This window comes from Copadichromis virginalis, linkage group LG18, assembly GCF_057382275.1.
Source record: "Copadichromis virginalis isolate Kocher_CV1m ecotype Utaka linkage group LG18, C_Virginalis_male_GT1.1, whole genome shotgun sequence".
In the NCBI taxonomy this organism is placed as follows: domain Eukaryota; kingdom Metazoa; phylum Chordata; class Actinopteri; order Cichliformes; family Cichlidae; genus Copadichromis; species Copadichromis virginalis.
Window position 1 is genome coordinate 13,569,028 of NC_140635.1, and position 21,252 is coordinate 13,590,279.

Below are 21,252 nucleotides of genomic sequence, written 5' to 3' on the forward strand. Positions count from 1 at the left end.
GCACAACTTATAGACATAATGTTATGTGTATTATGTATATATTTTACACATTTTATAACTCTTGTTTTACGTTTACATAGGTGTTGGCAGAGGTAACAGTCAGTGCTGAAGCTGCTACAATTGTAAAGAATGAGGTCCAAGTTGTGAAGGATAAAGCCCAGACAATTGTGGAGGGGATTGGAAAGGAGAAGATTGTTGCTGAAGCTAAACTAGAGGCTGCTAAACCAGCTTTAGAAGAGGCTAAAGCCGCACTGAATGTGAGACCTCTGTGATTACTTTTTACATACACAAGTACTTCTCTCATATATACTGTATGTACACAGTACATATATTTTAAATGTTTTACAGACCATAAAGCCAACTGATATTGCCACTGTGAGAAAATTAGCCAAGCCGCCACATCTGATTATGCGGATCATGGACTCCTGCCTTCTCTTGTTTCAAAAGAAGTTAGACTCTGTCTCCATTGATCCTGAACGACAGTGTCTTAAGCCATCGTGGGCAGAAGCACTGAAGGTAACAAAAACGTTTCTTATAAAAACTCACTAAATGGAGTTATTTTCCAGCAAAATATTTAAGGCCTAATATTTAAATATTAGGAGAAACATTTTGCAACCAATTAGCTTAATTAGCTTAATTGGTAACAAATCAATTAGATGATTTGACAGCAGTGTTCCTCAATATAGATAGACTGAATAGCTCATCATCTACAGTACATAATATTATTGCACGATTATGAAGATCTTGAGAAATCTGTGTGCAGAGGGCAAATCTAAAAATCAATATGATACAGTTTGTTTAAAAACAGGCATGATTATGTCATGGAAAACACCACAAGGGATTAGGTACTGTCAGTTAAAAACAGTTCACCATGCCTGCAAGTCTGCACATGATGCAGTAACATTGCTGTCGTCCCTGGGCTAAATCCTGTTTAAAAGTGGAAAACTATTCTGTAATCAGTTGAATTAAAATTTGGAAATCTTTGGAAAACATGGACACTGCATCCTCATCCTCATACCTCTATCACAACAGCATGGCTTTGTGCTGAATCTTTCATTTTTTAAATGGTATGTTTCTCACTTTAAACATCTGATGTTTTCTGTAGTCTCCTGAGAATAAAATATAGGTTTATGAGAGTTGCACATCACTGAATGCTATTTTATTTGATACCTTTGCCATATGTTTGTGTCCTCTTTTAGCTTATGAGTGCTGCTGGTTTCATGACGTCCCTCCAACATTTCCAGAAAGACAAAATTAATGAGGAATCAGTAGAACTGCTACTTCCTTACTTTGATATGGAAGATTACACAATGGAAAATGCAAAGAAGGTGTGTGGTAATGTAGCTGGTCTGCTAGCATGGACCCGGGCTATGTCCACATTCTTTGGGATCAACAAAGAAGTGCTGCCACTTAAGGTGATGTTAATGCTCAATGTGACAGAGAGACATAATTTGTTTACAAAGTAGATCTGACATGGGACTGTTGTACTTGTATTGTTAAGCTTTCTTCTTTCAGCCTCTTTGAGTCTGTAATTTAGAGGTCAATATTTTTTAATCCTAGCTTCTAGCTCATAGCCTTTTTATATTAGTTAGTATGTGTAATGAAACTTCTGTGCCTCATATGTTTTTTGTGAATCTCAGTGTCTTTTATCTTTCTCCAGGCTAACCTGGCTGTTCAAGAAAACCGACTAAGAATTGCAAATAATGAACTAATGAATGCAGAGGCTCAGCTTGCTGAGAAGCAAGCAGAGTTTGACAAAGTCAAGGCCAAATGTGATGCTGCTATGAAAGAAAAACAGGTGCAGTACACCCTGATAAATGTTATTAATATTGCATAAACCTTTATGTAGAATTAGAAATTGTAGATCATTCAAGGTTTTGTCTTTTTTAGGACCTGCTGGATGATGCTGAGAAATGCAAGAATAAAATGCAGGCTGCATCTGCACTTATTGATGGACTTAGTGGAGAGAAAGTTCGCTGGACAGAGCAGAGCAAAGAATTTAAATCACAGATAAACAGGTAGGTTACAAAGAAAATCACATTTTATATTGAAATATTGTATTAGGAAGGGATTGTTTTTCATGTCTGCATGTTTGCTTGCAGTTTTGCAGTGTATTGATTGGGGTAGAATAATAATGAGGCAAGTTGCTTCTGTTCTTCTTGGCAGACTGGTGGGTGACGTGCTGCAGCTCACTGGTTTCTTGTCTTATTGCGGGCCGTTCAACCAGAGTTTCCGTGACATCCTGCTGAAGGACATCTGGGAGGCAGAGCTCAAGAGTAATAAAATCCCTTTTACAGAAAATCTCAACATCATTTCTGCCCTAGTGGACCCTCCCACTGTAAGAACAAAATAAATCTAATTCTGCATATCTACTAGCATCTCAAAGGATATTTGTGACTTATTAAAGACTTTTATCATCCTATTTTTGTTTAAGATAAGTGAGTGGAACCTTCAGGGACTCCCTGGAGATGACCTGTCTGTGCAGAATGGTATCATTGTCTCAAAAGCAACAAGATATCCCCTCCTCATTGATCCTCAGACTCAGGGAAAGGCTTGGATAAAGAAAAAAGAAATGGCCAATTCACTCCAAGTACTTTGTCGATTACAACAAACTTTTAACAAACTTGGTTGTTTTAGTTATGCATCTTATGGAGGCAAGCTGTCTTGTCTTTTCAGGTCACATCACTGAAGCACAAGTTCTTTCGTAATCATTTGGAAGACTCTCTTTCTTTGGGAAATCCACTGCTCATTGAAGATATAGCTGAGGATCTGGATCCTGTGCTGGACAATGTCCTTGAGAAAAACTTCGTCAAATCTGGGACAAGTTTCAAGGTAAACATCAAACCATTAACATTCAACAATCTTTACGTCTACTTCTTTAAACCATGCTGTCTCATAAATCGGATTTGTTTAGGTCAAAGTGGGAGACAAAGAAGTAAATGTAATGGATGGTTTCCAACTCTATATAACCACCAAGCTGCCCAATCCAGCATATTCCCCAGAAGTCAGTGCCAAGACTTCCATCATTGATTTCACTGTTAACATGAAGGGTCTAGAGAACCAGCTGCTTGGCCGTGTTATCCTCAGAGAGAAACAGGTCAGTGGAAAACAGTCTCCCCTCACATTGGTTAGTGGTAGAAAATGTACTAATGCATTGTGAAAATCAGTGCATTTTTTTAATGTGTTTGATGAAAAGTTATTTCAGTATCCCGCATGTAATATTGATGGGGCATTTGGTTACACAGAAATTTTACAATTATTTATTTAATAGGAATTAGAAGCCGAAAGACTAAAGCTAATTAAAGATGTGACTGCTAATAAGAGAAAAATGCAAGAGCTGGAAGACAACCTGCTGTACAAACTCAGCAGTACTAAGGGTAACCCTGTTTCTTCTGTATGTTAACATCTAAGACATACTTGTATTTTATTTACTGCTCTATTAAAAAAGCTGTTTCTGTGTGATTAAAGGTTCTTTAGTTGATGACGAGTCCATGATCGGCATTCTGACTACAACTAAGCAAACCGCAGCAGAAGTTAGTGCAAAGCTCAGCGTTGCAGCAGAAGCAGAGGTGAAGATCTATATAGCTCAAGCAGAATATCGTCCTGTTGCCTCTCGAGGCAGCATCCTTTACTTCCTCATCACAGAGATGAGCATGGTTAATGTCATGTACCAGACGTCCCTGAGTCAGTTCCTGAAAATCTTTGACCTGTCACTGGAAAGGTATGTTTTCACCAGTACCAGTTTATATACTGAAAAATGTGTGTCTCTTATGAAGTATGAAGCATAAGGCTTTGATAAAATTCACATTAGAGTAAGTATGGCTTACTCTAACAGTAAGGTAAGAGTAAGCAAGTAAGAGTCTACTTACTCTTACTGTGAATTTGTTTTTGCAGGTCTGAAAAGTCCCCAAAAACTCAGAAGCGAATTGAAAACATCATTGAATATCTGACTTTTGAGGTGTTCAGATACACCGTCAGAGGCTTGTATGAAAACCACAAGTTCATCTTTACCCTTTTGCTGGCCCTCAAGATTGACATACAGAATAACAGAATAGAGCACAACAAATTTCAGGTTCTTATTAAAGGTGAGGTCATCGGCACTTCCAGGAAATGTAATTTTGCACCTTTCTGTTATTGCTATAAAACATGATGAGCTCATTAAATGTCTAAATAGGTGGAGCGGCTCTGGACCTGAAGACCTGCCCCTCAAAACCATTCAGTTGGATCTTGGATATGGTATGGCTAAACTTGGTGGAGCTCAGCAAATTGCCACAATTCACAAACATTGTAAAGCAGGTGAGGCTACTTTCCACAGATCATAAATTTGAGGTTTCTGCTGTTGTGTACTTACAGAGTTAATATTGATATATTTTATAGGTGTCTCAAAGTGGAAAACATTGGAAAGCTTGGGTCAGTCTTGATGCACCAGAAGAAGGTGTCATTCCAGATGGATACAACTCTCTTGATGTTTTCCATAAACTCTTGTTGATAAGGTTGGATTGTCCTGCTGGTCTTTTTATGTGGTTGTGTTTTTAAACACACATACATACACAAGACAATAACCATATAAGTTTGGGTTTTTTTTCCCACAGGTCCTGGTGTCCTGACCGTACCTTGTCTCAGGCTGTAAAATATGTGGGAGATTCTTTGGGCATAAGGTTTGCTGAGCCTGTCATCTTGAACCTTCACAGCACATGGGAGGAAAGTGACCCTCGCACCCCTTTAATTTGCTTCCTTTCTATGGGCTCAGATCCCACAGAGCAAATTGAAGCACTAGCTAAGAAACTTCAACTTAGTGAGTTTGACTAAACCATAAAACACTACACTACACTACAACCTTTAATTTGCAGTTTTAACTTAGAAGATGATTTGTCATTGCATTGTTTCATCCTACAGAATGTAGTGCAATTTCCATGGGACAAGGACAAGAGGTGCATGCAAGGAAGCTTGTTAAGACATCAATGATAGAGGTGTGAATACAATTCAATGAAGAGCATGATCCTTTCATTTTAGCACATGAGTTTTTGTTTTCCAGTTGCTAATCATCTCCCTCCCTGCTCATGCACAAATTTGCTGACCTGTTTGTGTCTGCTCTCAGATATACTGCTTGTTGAGTAATGTTCTATCAGATAGAGCATTAAAGAAGAGCTTTACGATATCCAATCACATTGTACTATAACCCTAATAATGGCTGAGTATTTCACCTAATCTGTGGTCTCTGTACCTGGATACGTATAGGGAGGCTGGGTGTTACTGCAAAACTGTCACCTGGGCTTGGAGTTTATGGATGAGCTGCTCGAAACTATCACAGCTGCAGACACCATGCACAATACTTTTAGAGTGTGGATCACCACAGAGCCACACAATCGATTCTCCATCACACTTTTACAGGTGACATTTGACAAAGCTTTTGTATGCTGCAGCACTTCATTTATTACTTCCCATCTTGACCCGATGCTGTGTACAAGCTTAAAGCAAATATTTCTCAACCCTTTACCTCTAGTCCTCCATCAAATTTACTAACGATCCACCCCAGGGAATACGTGCTGGCTTGAAACGAACATTTGCAGGAATTTCACGGGAGCAGTTGGAAGTATGCAACCAGCCCACGTGGAAGCCCTTGTTGTACAGTGTGGCCTTTCTCCACACTGCTGTGCAGGTACTGTCCAGGTTAAGATAATCAGTGTAGCTCCTGACATGATTCAGGCCAGAATAATATACAAATGTAAGGATCACTGACTTCGAGAATTCTTAATTGTGTGTGTTATGATAAGTGAGAATCATCACTCTGAATTCTAAAGGCACACTAGGGGAAAACTGGTTGAAAACCACACCAGAATTATTGAGCCTGTGTGCAGTCAGCTTGGGATCTACAGTCTTACATCAGTTGTTTTTAATTTAATTGGGTGAAGTTGGAAATTTCATGCAATCATGCAAAAAATGCGGTGATATCAGGTTATACAGAAATTTAATTTAATTTGGCATTAATTACCATCTGGAAATCCCCACAAAAGTTAATGTAGTGTCTGCTGCATGACAATTTAACTACAAAATGACCCTCAGTAACCTATTTTGACATAAGAATATAGCTAGATTACACACTGATTGCAACATTTTGGCAATCTATCTGAATTTATTAATTATACTGCAGTTATTTAAAAACCTTCACCAGTCTGTCAAAGTTTAATTGCAGTTACTCTGATCCTGATTGTTTGTTAGTACGGTTTATTTATATAGCGCCTTCCAAGAACAAAATTCTCAAAGTCTTTTACATTTTCAGAAGTTGATATAAACCAAATTAAAAATAAAAACTTTAAAAGATAATGCTAAATAAAAGCAAACGTGCACAGATATCAACAGTGTCCAGAGATCTTAGTTTCAATGAAAGCGAATTCCAAAGCTCTGCGGCCATAATCACATCACCTTTTGTCTTTAATCTGGACCGAGGCACAGCCAACAAGCATTAATAAGGTGACACCAGAGATCTAGACATGTTTGGTTGAAGTAATTCACTGATATAAGAAGGCATCTGACTGTGAAAGGCTCTGAAAGTGATCGCCGTATTTATAAATTAAACCCTAAACTTCATTGGGGAGCCAGTGTAACCAAGACAAAAATGCTGTCAAGCAGGACCTTTTAGAGGACCTGGTGAGAAGCCATGTAAATTGATTTGGTTTCATATTTTTAAATTTATTTATTTATTTATTTATTCCTCTGTTTTTAAGGAGCGACGCAAGTTCGGACCATTGGGTTGGAACATACCTTATGAGTTCAACTCAGCTGATTTCACAGCAAGTGTTGAATTTGTTGAAAAGCACTTGGATGACTGTCGCTACAAGAAGGTGAGGATTCATCTGGGACAGTGTAAAAAAGAAAAATGAGTTCGCATCGTCTGCCCTCACTTACCAGTGTGTGGTTTGTTCGTTTTTTTCCAGCATGATGTGTCATGGGTAACTGTGCAATACATGCTAGCTGAGGTGCAATATGGAGGAAGAGTCACAGATGACTATGACAAACGCCTGTTGAAGTGTTTCTCTCGTGTAAGGATCCCAGTTTTATGTTTGTTTTTGAGTTACCTTTCACTGATGAATAAAGGTTTATATCCTGGTTACTCTGCATTTTGCATTTCTTTCTGCAGGTGTGGTTCAGTAAAAAGATGTTTGATCCAGCATTTTGCTTTTACACGGGCTATAAGATTCCTGTGTGCGAGACAGTGGAGGAGTACATGGAATATATTCAGAGCTTGCCCACTGTGGATTCACCCCAGGCATTAGGACTGCACTCTAATGCTGATATCACGTAAGGAGAGGATGTGGTCATCACGAAACATTGAATGCTTTGCTTGTAATTGCTGATATAATTGCTAACCACGCATTTCTGCTCTGTAACGAATATTAACCAGGTACCAGACAAACACATCTGCTGAAGTGCTAGACACAATCACAAATATTCAGCCCAAGGAAAGTGGAGGGGGATCAGGAGTGACTCGAGAGTCTGTTGTTTATAACATGGCACAGGACATGTTGGAGAAGCTGCCTCCTAACTATGTACCTCATGAGGTCAGTTTGTCTGTTCAAATGCTTTTTTGTCACGTTTACATGAACTAAAATCTAATGGCTGTCACTTTGATTGGTTAAGGTCAAAGCGAGGCTCTTGAAGATGGGAGCGCTTAACCCAATGAACATCTTCCTACGTCAGGAAGTAGATCGAATGCAAAGGATTATAAGTTTGGTGCGCATAAGTCTGACAGACCTGAAGTTGGCCATCGATGGCACTATAATAATGAGCGAGGTAAATTTACTTCTCTGTTCAAATATTAACATATATAGCAGTTTAATAGTCCCTAAAGCGCTTTACACATCCAGTCATCACTGGTGATGGCAAGCTACATTGTAGCCACAGCCACCCTGGGGCACACTGACAGAGGCGAGGCTGCCGGACACTGGCAACGGGTAAGGTGTCTCGCCCAAGGACACAACGACAGAGACTGTCCAAACTAGGGCTCGAACCGGCAACCTTCCGATTACAAGGCAAACTCCCAACTCTTGAGCCACGATCCCCCGCCCCATATTTGGAATCATTTTAACTGTTAACTTCAGAAATGGTTTATTTCTTTTTTTACACATAGTGATTAAACTATACGATTAATTGCACTCATGAAGTTTTAAAGTCTGTACTTCACTCCTAGAACCTGCGTGATGCCCTCGACAATATTTTTGATGCCCGTGTGCCAAACCTGTGGAGGAAAATCTCCTGGGAGTCTTCCACGCTAGGCTTTTGGTTCACTGAGCTCCTGGAGAGAAACAAACAGTTCCACAGTTGGGTGTTTGAAGGAAGACCAAAAACATTTTGGATGACAGGCTTCTTCAACCCACAGGGTTAGTTGAACCTTTGAGCATTTTACTGGTATCATATACAGCCAATGAGAAAACAAGCAGGACTGCTGATATCGATCCCTAACACTGTACTTTGAAGCTAAATGAAGATAAATAAAACCAGCTGTCAGTCGGTTGAAAACCTAAAAATGTTACCGTCAACTGGGAATAAAATCCTTCACACTGATGCTAATCCTGTCTTTATTTGGATGTTTGCAGGATTTCTGACAGCCATGAGGCAAGAAGTAACCAGAGCGAACAAAGGCTGGGCTCTGGACACGGTCACACTCAACAACAAAGTACTCAAGCACACAAAGGAGGAGATCACAGCCTCACCAACAGTGAGTTAAAATGCAGTATTTTCTGAAAATTGTGAATAACAGGCAATTGACTAACAGATTTTTTTTTTATTAAAGAGAGAATAAAATAATGGACTATCCTGTCATTGACTGCCTTTCTTCAATAGGAGGGAGTTTATGTCTATGGTTTGTACGTTGATGGTGCTGGCTGGGACAGAAAGAACACCCGTCTCATCGAGTCCTCACCCAAAGTGTTGTTTACACCCTTGCCTGTCATTCACATGTTCGCTGTCAACTCCACTGCCCCTCCGCATCCTGAGCTTTATGTGTGCCCCATCTACAAGAAGCCAAAGCGCACAGACCTGAACTACATCACAGCAGTGATGTTGCCTACAGTCCAGTCACCAGACCACTGGATCCTGCGTGGGGTTGCCCTGCTCTGTGACATCAAATAAAAAACAGTTGCTTATCTTTACTAACGTGTAAAAGTGATAAAAACAGAAATAATTACATTTCCTTCAGAAAAGCATACTCTTTTAACATAGATGGAGTCTTGACAGTTCCTCCTAGTGGTGTAAAATAATTTCATCTTTTTCAATTTTATGTTTGTGTTCTGAGCTGGGTAGTTAGTGTGGGTGACTTAAACCACATGTTTACTTAATAAACTGATCTCTGAAATGAAATAAATAATCAAAACTTTGGTCATGTTTTTGTCTCCTATGCGTTTTTTTTTATATATACGATTAGAGAATTAAAATAAGAAAAAAACTAGTGATTACTTTTGACTTTAAAACGTTTATTTCGATAAAGGGTGAAGTGTTATTTCATTTTTCTTTGTCATTATTAAAAATGGTTATTCAGAAGAAAAATATCATTCTGAAAACTGTAAATACAGCCATGCAGGTCTGTGAGACAAAGCAGGGAGCACTGTTTGAGAAACTTATTTTCAAAGTGAAGACAGGAGCAAAGACAAACAACTGGCGCCAGTGTTCAAGCCCCCTCATCCTCTAAGGGATCTGCAGAGGAAAAGGGTGTCCCTTTAAAAAACGTTCTTAATCAAACCCAATTATTTCCGCTCCTTACTCTCATTATTTCCACCGTGGACCACGTCCCGCTAGCCAGCTTGTTAACTAGAGCCTGAGACTCGGAGAAGGTCATGCTTGGCCAAGCAAAATAACACAATAATTTGTGTAATGAATTGCTGTTTCTGAGTGTGTCTTGGACATATTCTGGGATTTGCTGCTTTAAGTCTTTCTGACAAAGGTGTGAGAATTGGTTAAGGCTAAATATAGCATAGACAGTTTTCATCTGAAGTCATTCTACTGCTTTATTGTGCTTAACTACTAAGGCATGTAAATGGTATTCGTTTATTTGCACTCTAACTGCAAAGCAAAGCAGAGAGAGAATTTTGACTCCTTATACTGAGCCTGAACACCTCTAATAAGAGGCTTTTCTAAAATCAGACAATCTCTGATGGCAAATATCCTAAAAATAATGGTTATGGAGTTCATGGTGTCTATCAGACAAGACATATCAGTGTGGAGCAAGTGTAAGTTTGAGCCCATGCAGGGCGCTGCTGTGTGGACTGCATGTTGTTGGTGTGCTTGCGTGAGATTTCTTCAGAAGGCCCAGGACATTCTTGCCAAAGAGGTTCTTAATCTCAAGAGTTTTCATCCAGATTAAATAAAGGTTTAAAAGGCATTGTTGCAGAGTACCTGGATGCATAATAGCCCTTTATACAATCATTGGTCCCAAAATAAACGGGGCAATTAAGCCACCTAGGCTACTGGCCACAAGGGCTCAATACAGCTTGAGCCCTTGTGGCCTTAGCGTCCTGGCAGGCAGGGCCCCTGACACCCCCGGTTGGGCCTGATGGAGTGGAGCTTCATCTGCCTAACAGCCTGGCAAGGTTCCACAGGCCTGCACGAGCACAACAGGCCTCCGTCAGGCCAGCTCTCTCGGTCACATCTTACATGGCCTATTGTACACCAGCACTCATTAACAGTACAAAGTCATGTTGGTGGCTAATGGATGCGTGGAGAGAAAAACAAGGTCCACAATCAACAGTTGTGCTCTGTAACTTTATTCTGGGTCTTGCATTTGGAAAATAAAAGTCACGTGCCTAAAAACATAAAGGGGTTCGAAATATAATTGAAAACAGAAAACAAACATCTTCAAACGTTTGTGAAATCTTCTTTTTCTCTTTGGTTTTATGATCAGGGTGATCACTAAGAGCAGCAAAGCCTGTAAAACTGACTGTTGATGGTGCCGTTTCTCAAGGATGGGATATACAGACAATATTTGTGAATACTTCCCTCATAACCTTACTTATTAGTATTACCCTTATACATGTATTGCTAATACAGTACTTTTGACATATAGAATATTTAGAAGTCCTTGCAAATTCCATAAGAAGCAGAAGGAAAATTGAGAGGGAACATTTTTCCAGTACCCTTCAGCATTGACTTAATGCATACATGTCTCTGAGCCAAGCCAGTAAAAGATTGTTTATTTGTGGTCCAACAGTTACATTCAACTCTTCTAATTCCAAGAGATAAGAGAGACTTCCACCACCCATTAATCTTTTAATTCCAACTCCACCTGACCTAAGTGAATATTTAGTCAACATTCAAATAATGAGCAGACAAAATGGATCAACATGAAGATGAAATCATGATTAAAAAATATATATTTTCTGTATCAATTAATTAATATTATAATTGTCACAGTTTTAGAGCAGGGGCCATGTAAACCAGAGCTCGAAAAAGAGTTTTCAGGGCCATTTGAGGGCACTTTGTCTATGGCTGAGAATCCAGGGTTAATCGCTTTAAAAGCAGTAATTAGGTGTTAAGAGGTGTGCATGTCTGTTTAGATTAGCCTCCAAGATAGATTACGCTCCATGACTTACGATAACCTCCCCCCATCAGAACTCGGTGCTCTTCAAAAGCCCATTAACACTCATATTCCCTATAAAGACTAAATAAAATTGATATTAGTGGAAAACTGGCTTTGAATGCACATTTTCACTTTCTTTGCAGCAAATGAAAGAAAAACATCAAACTAACTAAATTTACAATAAAACAGAGGAGCTCTGGAGCCCTTTAACAGGCAACTAATTGGTCATAGTTACTTCATAGGAGCTCGGAAATCTTATATCGAAATAACATATATCATTAATACCTGTACATAATGCATCCATAAACGGTGACAGTGTGTGTGTTGTAAAATATCTTACCACCACAAAACAGTCAGAACACAACTCAATTATAAAATCTCAAGTATGAATTTTTCATCAAGTTGTAGTACAATACAAAAACATTGCTACTTCTGCCAACATGACTCTATGTGTCATCTCTCATCTCAGTTCAATAGAGATTCACTAAAGGTTTACAAAATGAATGATTACAAAAGTTAAACAAGAGTCTGTTCAAGAACCTGGCAGGGATTTAATTGTATTTGTAGGGTTAAAACAAGGGTAAACATTTTAAAGTGATTTTTTTAAATGGTTAGACGTTTGTTAGACATAAAATAGATTTTAAAAAAATTATTTGGTATCACGTGTCCGCGTCACTGGAACACGAGTCAAACGCTTTAAAGGGAGTTTGTAAACATTAACGGAACATGTGGTTACATTGTAACCTCGGATCTCTGAGTGAGAGACTATATCTCCAGCCTTTAGGCTCGGAGACACATTCCGTTCACATCTCCACAGCTGTTTTATAGTCAAGCTGTGGGGCCTGACTGGGCAAGCCGGAGTGTCTTAAAGAAGTATCCGCACACCCTGACAAAGGGGAATCATTTCCCCTACATATGGAATATGTAACAGAGTGGAGAGATAGTCTTGATGTGATAGAGAACCAGCTAAATCAAATCTGTCTGCTTCACATCACATGTGCTGCCAGGTTTTATCCATTGACTGAATGTGCTCTTTGGCCTTCATCCTGAGTGCTGCAATGCTTGAACTCCTGTCATCCTCCGTTGGGTATTTGTCATTGAAGCTGGGAGGACACTGATAAGGAGGTGGCCCCATATGTGGCTGCATACACTGGACCATCGTTGGCGGGGCGTTAAGGAAGCTTTGACTTGGATAGGTGGGTTGCAGGCTCTGAGGTGAACCCATGAAACCTGGAATGGTATGCATGGGTGTGGCACTGGAAATAGGTGAGGTCAGCCAGGGATCTAGCGGCATTGGATTGGCTACTGGCCCCACGTTTGGAGTCATCGGTGGACGGTTGAAGGATAGCATGGAGGAATCCTGGAGCTTCATGGTTGTGATGTCCATCTTTTCTTGACGTCTCCACTTTGCCCTTCGATTTTGGAACCACACCTGAACCAAACAAAATGATATGAAATGCATGGACAAGGAAGCCTTGAATTACATTAGCAAGAACTAAAATATTAATAAAATATATCTTGGAGACTATGGAGGCTGCAAATGTATATTTTCTAGTAATAACACAAGTTGGTGCAATATTTTTTTCTGTGTCTGTGTGCACAGTATTTGACCTAAAAGTGGATAATTGCTTTCTGGGCAATAGTGAACATAAAGGGCATTAACAGTTAAATGCCATATGATTGCATGGTGAAAAAACTAAGTAAATCCTTAAAATTGATTCTGAATGAAATACAAATTTTTTTTACTACCAATAGCTGCACCTTTTGCAAATGACATCATGCCTTTCACTGAATTTTCCCTTGCAGTAATCCCATAGTAACAGATGCTTCCAGTTAAACCTGTAAGTCTGTGCCTTCTCTAATCTAAACAGAGACTTTAACTGAGTTCTGCACGAGCCAGGTAAACAGTGATTCGACTTTCCAAGAAATGGAGTCAGGTGTACCAAAGCCCATTAATCATGCCAAAGAGTTTCAGGCAATATGGTCATCGGATCATTAGCTTTGAATAATGAATCCTCCAAGAAAAAGCATGTTTGTTAAAAGGTGAACAAATAATCTTCCATATCAACACCATCCCACTCAGGTTCCATATTACTTTTTTGATTTTTTCTAACCCTTCATCAAACACAAACGGTTGGTAAATATTCATTTCTTTCATGGATTTCTGTTGGAAGATTGGTAAACACTATCCATCAGTCCATGTGGTGTTATTTAGGTTGTGAGAATATCTGGATGACATGTGCTTATATCTTCATATACATTGCCTTTACCTGAACTCGAACCTCAGGCAAGTTGACTTTCATTGCCAGCTCTTCACGGCTGTAGACATCTGGATAGTGAGATTTCTCAAAGGCTCGCTCCAGCTCATGAAGCTGATAGGTGGTGAAAGTGGTGCGGTTTCTTCTGTGTTTCTTTTTAGCGTGCTCTTCATCGTTAGTGGTCTCTGGTGATCCCCCAGCATCATCTGCCTCCTTTTGCAAGTTGCTCATCTCTCCCTCACATTTGTCACCAGAGAAAATGTCAGATTCTAAAAAACAACAACAAAAGGACACAACCGAGCAGTGAAACTAAGGTTTTAAAGTGCTTTGATGTTTCGGCTTAAATTGCACACTACTTAAATGTCCAACATTTGTTATATATTTCCACTTTATGGCAAACAATAATAAATGGTCTAATTGCCCTTTGTTATTTCAGTCATCAGAAACCGAGAAAACCTGATATATGTAAGATTTTTCTAATAAGAAGTGAATACTTTGGGGGAAATGTTTTATGCATTATTCTACCACCAACTAAGAAAGTGAAATCTTTTATTAGCTTCCATGTTAAAACAAATCAATGATTGAAAACTCTTTTCAAAGCCCTTTAAAGGCTTATGAACCTTAGGGTGGGTTAGGGCTAGGTCTAAATGACATCATGTCTTTCACTGAATTCCTCCCTGCAGTAATCCCATAGTGACAGATGCTACCAGTTAAACCTGCAAGTCCCTGACAACTGGCTTCTGCACGAGCCAGGTAAACAGTTGTAGTGTCGATTGTGCTTTCTAAGAAATGGATGTAGAGCAAGGGAGTCATGTGAGTGATGTACCAAAGCTCATTAGTCATAGCAAATCGTTCCACGCAATATGGTCATGGATAAAAAGTATCTTTGTTCTAAAAGTGCACGTGAGGAGAAAGTGACTGCTTTTATACAAATCAAAGAACAGTCTTCCAAATCTTTCAATGTAGGTTGTTTTCTTTTTTTATGTTTAATTTAACAAACCAACTTGCTTTTCTTCTTCTTTTGGCTGCTCCCTTTAGGGATCCTCCACCTCCACCTCACCCTGTCCCTAGCATCCTCTGTTGTCACAATTTTCACCTACTCCTTCTCTGCATAAATGAATCTTCTCTGTGGTCGTCCTCTTTTCCTCCTGCCTGGGAGCTTCATCCTCTACAACCTTATATATAGTATATCCACTATCACTCCTCTGCACATGTCCAAACCATCTCAGCCTTGCCTCTCTAAAGTCGCGTCCAGTCAAATCAACCTAAACTGCCGAACTTTAAAACTTATTTAAAGGGACTCGTGTTTAATGCACATTATAGTAAACCCTACATTAAATATTAAAACACAGTTTTGAGGTACAAGTTTCAAAGCTGGTGCAGAACTACTGTTTGGCTTTGGAATTATATTTTTAACTTGCAGGGATAAAGACTCACGATAAAGATATGTAATAAAATAGCAGTTGCACAGAAATGTATATTCGACCATGCTTTATTTCATCCTTCATATACAGGATTTTTGTGTGTGTCATCTTTTACAGTCCAGAATTCAACCCTTGTCCACAAAATGTGTATGAAATATGTATTGTTGTCCAGCAAACAGTCACACTGAAGCATGGCCACTGTAAATATGGAGGTGTCTATAATCACACACAGTTTTAACTCTTTAAAGTGTGCAAGGCAGAAGAAATTTGTCGTTTTCCCAAAAATTAAAAACATATAGCAATGTAGCATGACATATCTGTAGCATATAGCATGTAAGCTCAATAAAAGCGCATAGGTTTTTTTAAGCTAATGAGTTGTCATAAAGGAACCCTCAATAAAAGCCAGTGGAACCATACTACATATCAACCGTTTCCTTTGTTGTCATTCAGCTCGCTGCTAATGAAATAAACAGCTCTGTCTCCTGGGAAAGACCAGGGAGACACAAATCCTCTTCAGTCAAGTCACTGTCAGATACAACTAATTAAATCTTTATCTTTGGTCCCGATAAATGACATCAAGCTCTTTTCTGTGCTAAAACCACGATGAACGATGTGCTCTATAACGATAATAATTCTTATTCTTGGAGATCTGAGCCATGTACATCTCAAGTTTTAACCTCTTAAGCCCCAACGCCCCCTGATACGGGGGCAAAAGGCAGGAGATCAGTTAGGCTTGGGGCTTAAGAGGTTAAAACATCCAGTTAAACTTAATTGTTTTTCAATTTTAGAATTGGTTGGTTTGCATCGATGTGTTCTAAAAAGTGTTATACAAGTGAAGAAAATACAATATATTTTGGGGCTTATCCTTTGTTTTATATTAGTCTTTTTGTTTTAGTTGTATTTATTATTTTTCCTGTCTGTGTAAACTGTTTATTCATACACATAAACTGTGTTTTTAATTGTTTTTCTATCTAGTTGTTCTACAGCGCTTTGTAATTCTGGTTATGATATATGCAGGACAATTAACTTTATTCTTAAATACTTATTACACTCAATTTTAGTTAATTTCAAACTGGTCCCACCTGCCTTGCTTGTATCGACAGGCACTACTTTCATCCTCAGAAGGTAAAGGAAGAAATATGGCAAACTGGATGGTCTGCTTTCCAGTGAGATGTACCAGTTACTTTACAAGTAAAACATAATAATATGTAATCAGTTTTTGTGTTAGTAGCTACACCTGCAGCTAACAAGTATGAAGAGAGTAAGATAGCTTTCTTTCTTGTTTAAGTGCCGAAGTGAAAGTAAAGTAAAATTATGTAAAAGACACTAAATGTATTTCACATCTTCATTTTGTATAAAAGAGCGTTAGTCAAAAGATATAGATAAAATTAAACCACACCATCTATTCATCTATGTATAATTTTTGCTGATGAAACTCAGTAGTGAGCAGTTTAATTTGGGTGCTTGAAGTTATTTAAACACTTGGGCTAACTTTTGAATTTGATGGGCTGTAAAGTTTGGAGTAATGCTTATTTTTTGTCCTTAGCATGTACACAAACTTAAATATTACAGTACAGTAAGTTTGTCAGTTACTTTACCACTTGCCAGAACTAATTGCATCTTATTGTTAAATAGCTTTGCATGAGGTGCAAAACTAGTGTAAACAAGTTGTTTCAGAAAAGCAACTCAATTAACATGATGGCTTAAAGCGCCTGAGCACTGATACAGAAATGTGTGTACTATGTTTAAACTGGATGTACAAGATCTTAACAACCTTAGTACAGGTTTAATTCCACTCTTTAGTCGGTTAACAAGAAAATCCCCTCAATGATTTAAACTGAGAGGAAAAAACTTCCTGGTTTTTATGCCTTTTATTAAAAGACTCACCATGGTAGGAAGAATTTTGGGAGCTGTCTCCGAGGTCTGGTAGGTGAGCGTAGTGGTCCGATGGGACCATCTTTTCAGGATCCTGAGGGTTTGCTTCATTTGCTTTCTGGCTTTCATCACTTTCTGCTGAATGGAGTAAAGGGTCCTGGTCTTTAGTGAATCCCAGTATGACATCGATACTGTGAACCCTGCCTCCGGCACTTGACCCAGCACCTTTTGCCATGTCATAGTTGTCTAGGCAACTATCATCCACTATTCCCAGGGTATCCATTGACAAATGCATTCGAACCTTCGGAGACACTGTCTCTTTTTCCTTGTCAGAGAAAAGCAAAAGGCTACCAAGTGAGACGAGGCAGAGCACCTGTTGTTCTGCTTCACATAGAGCAGCAGAGCAGAATTTTGTGGAGTGTGCAGGCCGTTTCCACAAGAGCAAAGCCAATTCACATATCTGTCTGCAAAAGAAATAAAAGGAAAGAAAAAAAAGACAAAAATGTAAAGTTCTGCACTTGAAGGTAATTTAACGGTTTGTTATTAGTCTTGATGGACTTTACGGGAGCCCCAGTTTGCTCATCGTGATCCTTTAGTTTAAAATGAGAGTAGGAGTCCCTATTGGGAATATTAGCTTCTGGTAAAAGTTGGAAGAATTATGAATTAGTAAAAACTATTTTACATAATTAAACAATTTGAGTGAGTAAAATTTTCTTCTTTTTTTTTTTTAAATTGAGCTGATCCTGAGTTTACACTGATTCCCATTTCTATTGTAATGCGATTCAAGTTTGTCAAATAGGAAGGCAATCAGCCTGGTTAAGAATTTAGCTGGATACATTTTGTGATTGCCTTCAGGGCACAAAAGAGTGAATTTAACTCATCTCATGCCTAAATATAAATCAGCTTTATAGAAAGTGTTTATCAACATATTTGAGCGAATGCATAGCGAGAAAGTACATAAAGTAATCTTACCTTCCTTCGTTCTCCTTCCACAGGCTAGGCTGCGCACATGACGTCTCTGCAGTCCGTAAGTAGACAACTGACTCTAACAATATCTACCGTAGGCATTTGTTACTCCCTGTTAAGTCCTTGAAATCCCCTGCAAACAACTGAGCAAATGACCTACTGCTGAAGTTCTGTGCAGAAAGAACATGCAACATGTCTCCCCCAACAAAACTCCTCCTTAACCGCACAAGACACCAAAGCTGGAGGTTGAATGCTAGTAAAATCAAAGAGTTTAAGAGGTTTATTAATTGGAATCCTTCCCCTTTAAGAATGACTGACAGTTGTTTTCTGGTCAAGTAATTGCTCCAAATGTGTCCTGCATTCAGACCACAGAGGGAGGCCATTGCTAATGAAGGCTCAACAAAACTTTCTTTCAAAAAATCTATTGTCTGAAAGATAATGGCTTGTACTGAGAGTTTTCCCCCCTACTAATCCCTTCATTATAGACAATATAAGAGAGGAAAGACACACAGATAGACTTCACTTAAATGGCTGCACACTGTAAACACGTAAAATAATGTTTCATTCAAGCAAGTGAAAGATTTTAATCCTCACACTACTCATTTTACCAGGTTTGATAAATTAAAATGGATTTAATCACATTACATTTTTCAAAGTGGAATACACACTGATATATTGGGTTCAAATATACATGTATACTATAATCATTGCAATAACTTTTCACTGTCTAATGATACCTTTTTTTTTTAAAAAAAGCCAAAAAGGCAAAAAATAGTGATCTAAGTAAGGGGTCGCACCCCACTTGACAAATAATTAAGTAATTCATGCTTGAGCAGTCAATTTTTCAACATAATCCATTTCACTCCTTTAACTTTTTTAGCTAAAAGGTTTTCTTCAGTACCATGTTTGCATTTCTCAAATCAACACATAATCGACACATAATCTTGCTGATCTGCTTCTGATAGTACACAGTGGATTTGGATTGGTGGCACTGGGTATTTCATTCTGCAGCCTGCAAGATTCACCCGTGGCAGCTGGCACAGCCAAAGCCGTAGATGCTACAGTAGGTGTTGCAGAGATCAACCCCATCCTTAATTAGCCTAAAGACTTGACTGGAGATTTCCACTGACCTCACCCCACCTACCTTAAGATATATTTAGGCGTTCTTGGCATGCCAAACAAAATCCAGAACTTTTCTTTTAAAAAATACAAATTGCCTTCAAAGAGGTTTACTGAGAGTCTTGCTGTCAATTCTGACGTAAAGTGTTTTTTTTTTTAGATAGATAGTTTTCGCGAAGTTTTCAATTTTACATGTTTGCATAATTAATAACAGTTAATGTAACTGCATAAGTCCAGCAATCTGCTGGGTAGTAAATGTTGATCCAATTTGGGGGTTTTTTGGTTTTTTTATTATTAGCCCTTTGGCACACAATAAAGGAGCAGCAGGGAATAAACCATCTTCTAGGAGTCAGTGAGAAGGTTAAGAATCCATGGAAACCTAAAGCTAATCTAGCTAGTTTAAAGCCATCTGGCCTCATTTGAGCCACCAAGCTACATTGTCAGTTCGATCTATTAGCTGAATGGCTATAGGTTAAGTGGTTTTGGCTGACCACCTTTTCTGGGTTGTCAAAGTTGTTTTCCAATAAAGGAGAGACTGAAAAGCCTATTACTTTTGCCTGTGAATAAATAAAGAAGTTAAAGATGCCCCCTGGCAGAGATTTGCTGGTAAGTAGGTAGCCACCATATGTTTACTATGAAGGAAGCCAACCCTGTAAGGTGTTGTGCAGCGTCACCTTTCTCTAACTTTCAATATGTCAGGGGGGGAAAAAACGAATAGCAAGTAAAAACCTGCTAAAGTTATTATCTTTCCTAATTCATTAGAATTAGAATTCACCCCTAAACAATGTTAGCTGTGACTCTGACAGGCATTTATTTTGCAAAATCTCACATATTTGCATGTTGAAAGTAAAACGCCTCCACAAAAACAATAATTGCCATTTAAAGAAATTGGAATGAATTTCTGTTGTATAAAGAAACTTTATTTACTTGGTTCCAAATATAAAAGGTCATCTTCGGAAAAGCTTGCACCATCGCTGCAGTTAATCCCTGTTATAGTAGGTCATCATGTTGACATGTGATATCTGTGAAGGCATATTTGTAGAATTAATTATGGCTCAGTTTTAGTAAACTAAAGCATGTATGTAAAATGTGTGTATGTAAAGTCAGATTTTAGTCCATACTGAATTGTTTCGTTTGATAACTCAGACTCTTATACTGTTTTTGTCATTTTTGGCAGGTATCTACTTATAAATTATAAATCATTTGTAAAGCCCTTTAATGTTTGGACTACTTTAATAACAGATCGTATTTATATGACACCTGCTGGACGCTCCTAATAGTAGCAAGTAGCAAGGGAAAACTGATAATCATTTTATCACATTAATATTAATATATTAAATCTGTCCCTCTTTGCTTGTTTCCCCATTATCCTAATTGAGTACAAATTGGTTAAGAGGGTGCAGCGCAGCTATCAAGCGCCTTAGTTTTATCAGATGACAGTTTAAGTCCCTGAGATCCCATTAGGAAGAAAGCAGCTAATGTTTAAAGGCGCTGTGTCAGCTTACAGGGGGAAAGGGGGATGGTGAACGGCAGGGGGATGACAGGCATAATGGAAAGGGAGGGTTAAATGCTGGGAGATGTGATCAGCTCATGTTCAAATGTGAAGAAAAGTCTAATCTGTCACATGGTGTTCGGTTGTAAATGTGCACTTTGTGCTTATTATTAAAAGTCTGTACAAAATGTGATCTTTTTACGTCTAAAGACTTGAAACTGAAACCAGTCACTGTCCAAATGAAATGATTTAAAAACAAATTTCAAATATCTCTTAAGGATACCTCCGATGTCTACAGAGGTATTAAAAACTACATTTTAATGTATTCAGCAACAAAAAAACATAATGGGATGATTGTCAATTAATAGAAGAGATAACAAGCTATATGGGTCCTAGATTAATCCTATGGCCCATAATCCTAGATTATACTCTGTGACCTAAAATGTCTTCTGTAGATAAAAGCAAATCCAAATTCCTGTCAAATAAAGTTCCAAATATGCAGTAAATCTCATCCGAGATAAATGTATTTGCGAAAATGATGCAGATAGA

At 38.5% G+C, this 21,252-nt stretch overlaps 2 protein-coding genes across 5 annotated transcripts in view; one reads left to right on the top strand and one right to left on the bottom strand.

Annotated features, from left to right (window-relative positions):
* Positions 1 to 9,381, top strand: part of LOC146687428 (dynein axonemal heavy chain 8-like) — a 37,162-nt gene extending 27,781 nt beyond the window's left edge. For 2 of the 4 annotated variants that reach the window (XM_085439520.1, XM_085439521.1), the window contains exons 68-93: positions 81 to 257; positions 349 to 516; positions 1,200 to 1,415; positions 1,661 to 1,798; positions 1,891 to 2,018; positions 2,167 to 2,338; positions 2,435 to 2,590; positions 2,677 to 2,832; positions 2,915 to 3,097; positions 3,272 to 3,377; positions 3,469 to 3,721; positions 3,895 to 4,085; positions 4,175 to 4,296; positions 4,378 to 4,493; positions 4,593 to 4,795; positions 4,897 to 4,970; positions 5,239 to 5,391; positions 5,504 to 5,659; positions 6,726 to 6,842; positions 6,936 to 7,040; positions 7,139 to 7,299; positions 7,403 to 7,559; positions 7,639 to 7,791; positions 8,189 to 8,378; positions 8,595 to 8,716; positions 8,842 to 9,381. In XM_085439520.1, the coding sequence (XP_085295646.1) occupies positions 81 to 257; positions 349 to 516; positions 1,200 to 1,415; positions 1,661 to 1,798; positions 1,891 to 2,018; positions 2,167 to 2,338; positions 2,435 to 2,590; positions 2,677 to 2,832; positions 2,915 to 3,097; positions 3,272 to 3,377; positions 3,469 to 3,721; positions 3,895 to 4,085; positions 4,175 to 4,296; positions 4,378 to 4,493; positions 4,593 to 4,795; positions 4,897 to 4,970; positions 5,239 to 5,391; positions 5,504 to 5,659; positions 6,726 to 6,842; positions 6,936 to 7,040; positions 7,139 to 7,299; positions 7,403 to 7,559; positions 7,639 to 7,791; positions 8,189 to 8,378; positions 8,595 to 8,716; positions 8,842 to 9,129 (4,161 nt within the window). In that variant the 3' untranslated portion in view covers positions 9,130 to 9,381. Of the gene's footprint in view, positions 1 to 80; positions 258 to 348; positions 517 to 1,199; positions 1,416 to 1,660; positions 1,799 to 1,890; positions 2,019 to 2,166; positions 2,339 to 2,434; positions 2,591 to 2,676; positions 2,833 to 2,914; positions 3,098 to 3,271; positions 3,378 to 3,468; positions 3,722 to 3,894; positions 4,086 to 4,174; positions 4,297 to 4,377; positions 4,494 to 4,592; positions 4,796 to 4,896; positions 4,971 to 5,238; positions 5,392 to 5,503; positions 5,660 to 6,725; positions 6,843 to 6,935; positions 7,041 to 7,138; positions 7,300 to 7,402; positions 7,560 to 7,638; positions 7,792 to 8,170; positions 8,379 to 8,594; positions 8,717 to 8,841 lie in introns of those variants that run through there. The other 2 variants (XM_085439522.1, XM_085439523.1) reach the window with 2 other exon arrangements.
* Positions 9,382 to 12,101: 2,720 nt separating this feature from the next.
* On the bottom strand, positions 12,102 to 18,834 carry LOC146687429 (retinal homeobox protein Rx2-like). The gene is made up of 3 exons (XM_085439627.1): positions 17,139 to 18,834; positions 13,840 to 14,096; positions 12,102 to 13,001 (listed from the first exon to the last, which is right to left on the bottom strand). Exons 1-3 carry the CDS (start codon positions 17,419 to 17,421, stop codon positions 12,561 to 12,563), a joined length of 981 nt encoding a protein of 326 aa, XP_085295753.1. The 5' UTR covers positions 17,422 to 18,834; the 3' UTR covers positions 12,102 to 12,560.
* Between the last annotated feature and the right edge of the window lie 2,418 nt (positions 18,835 to 21,252).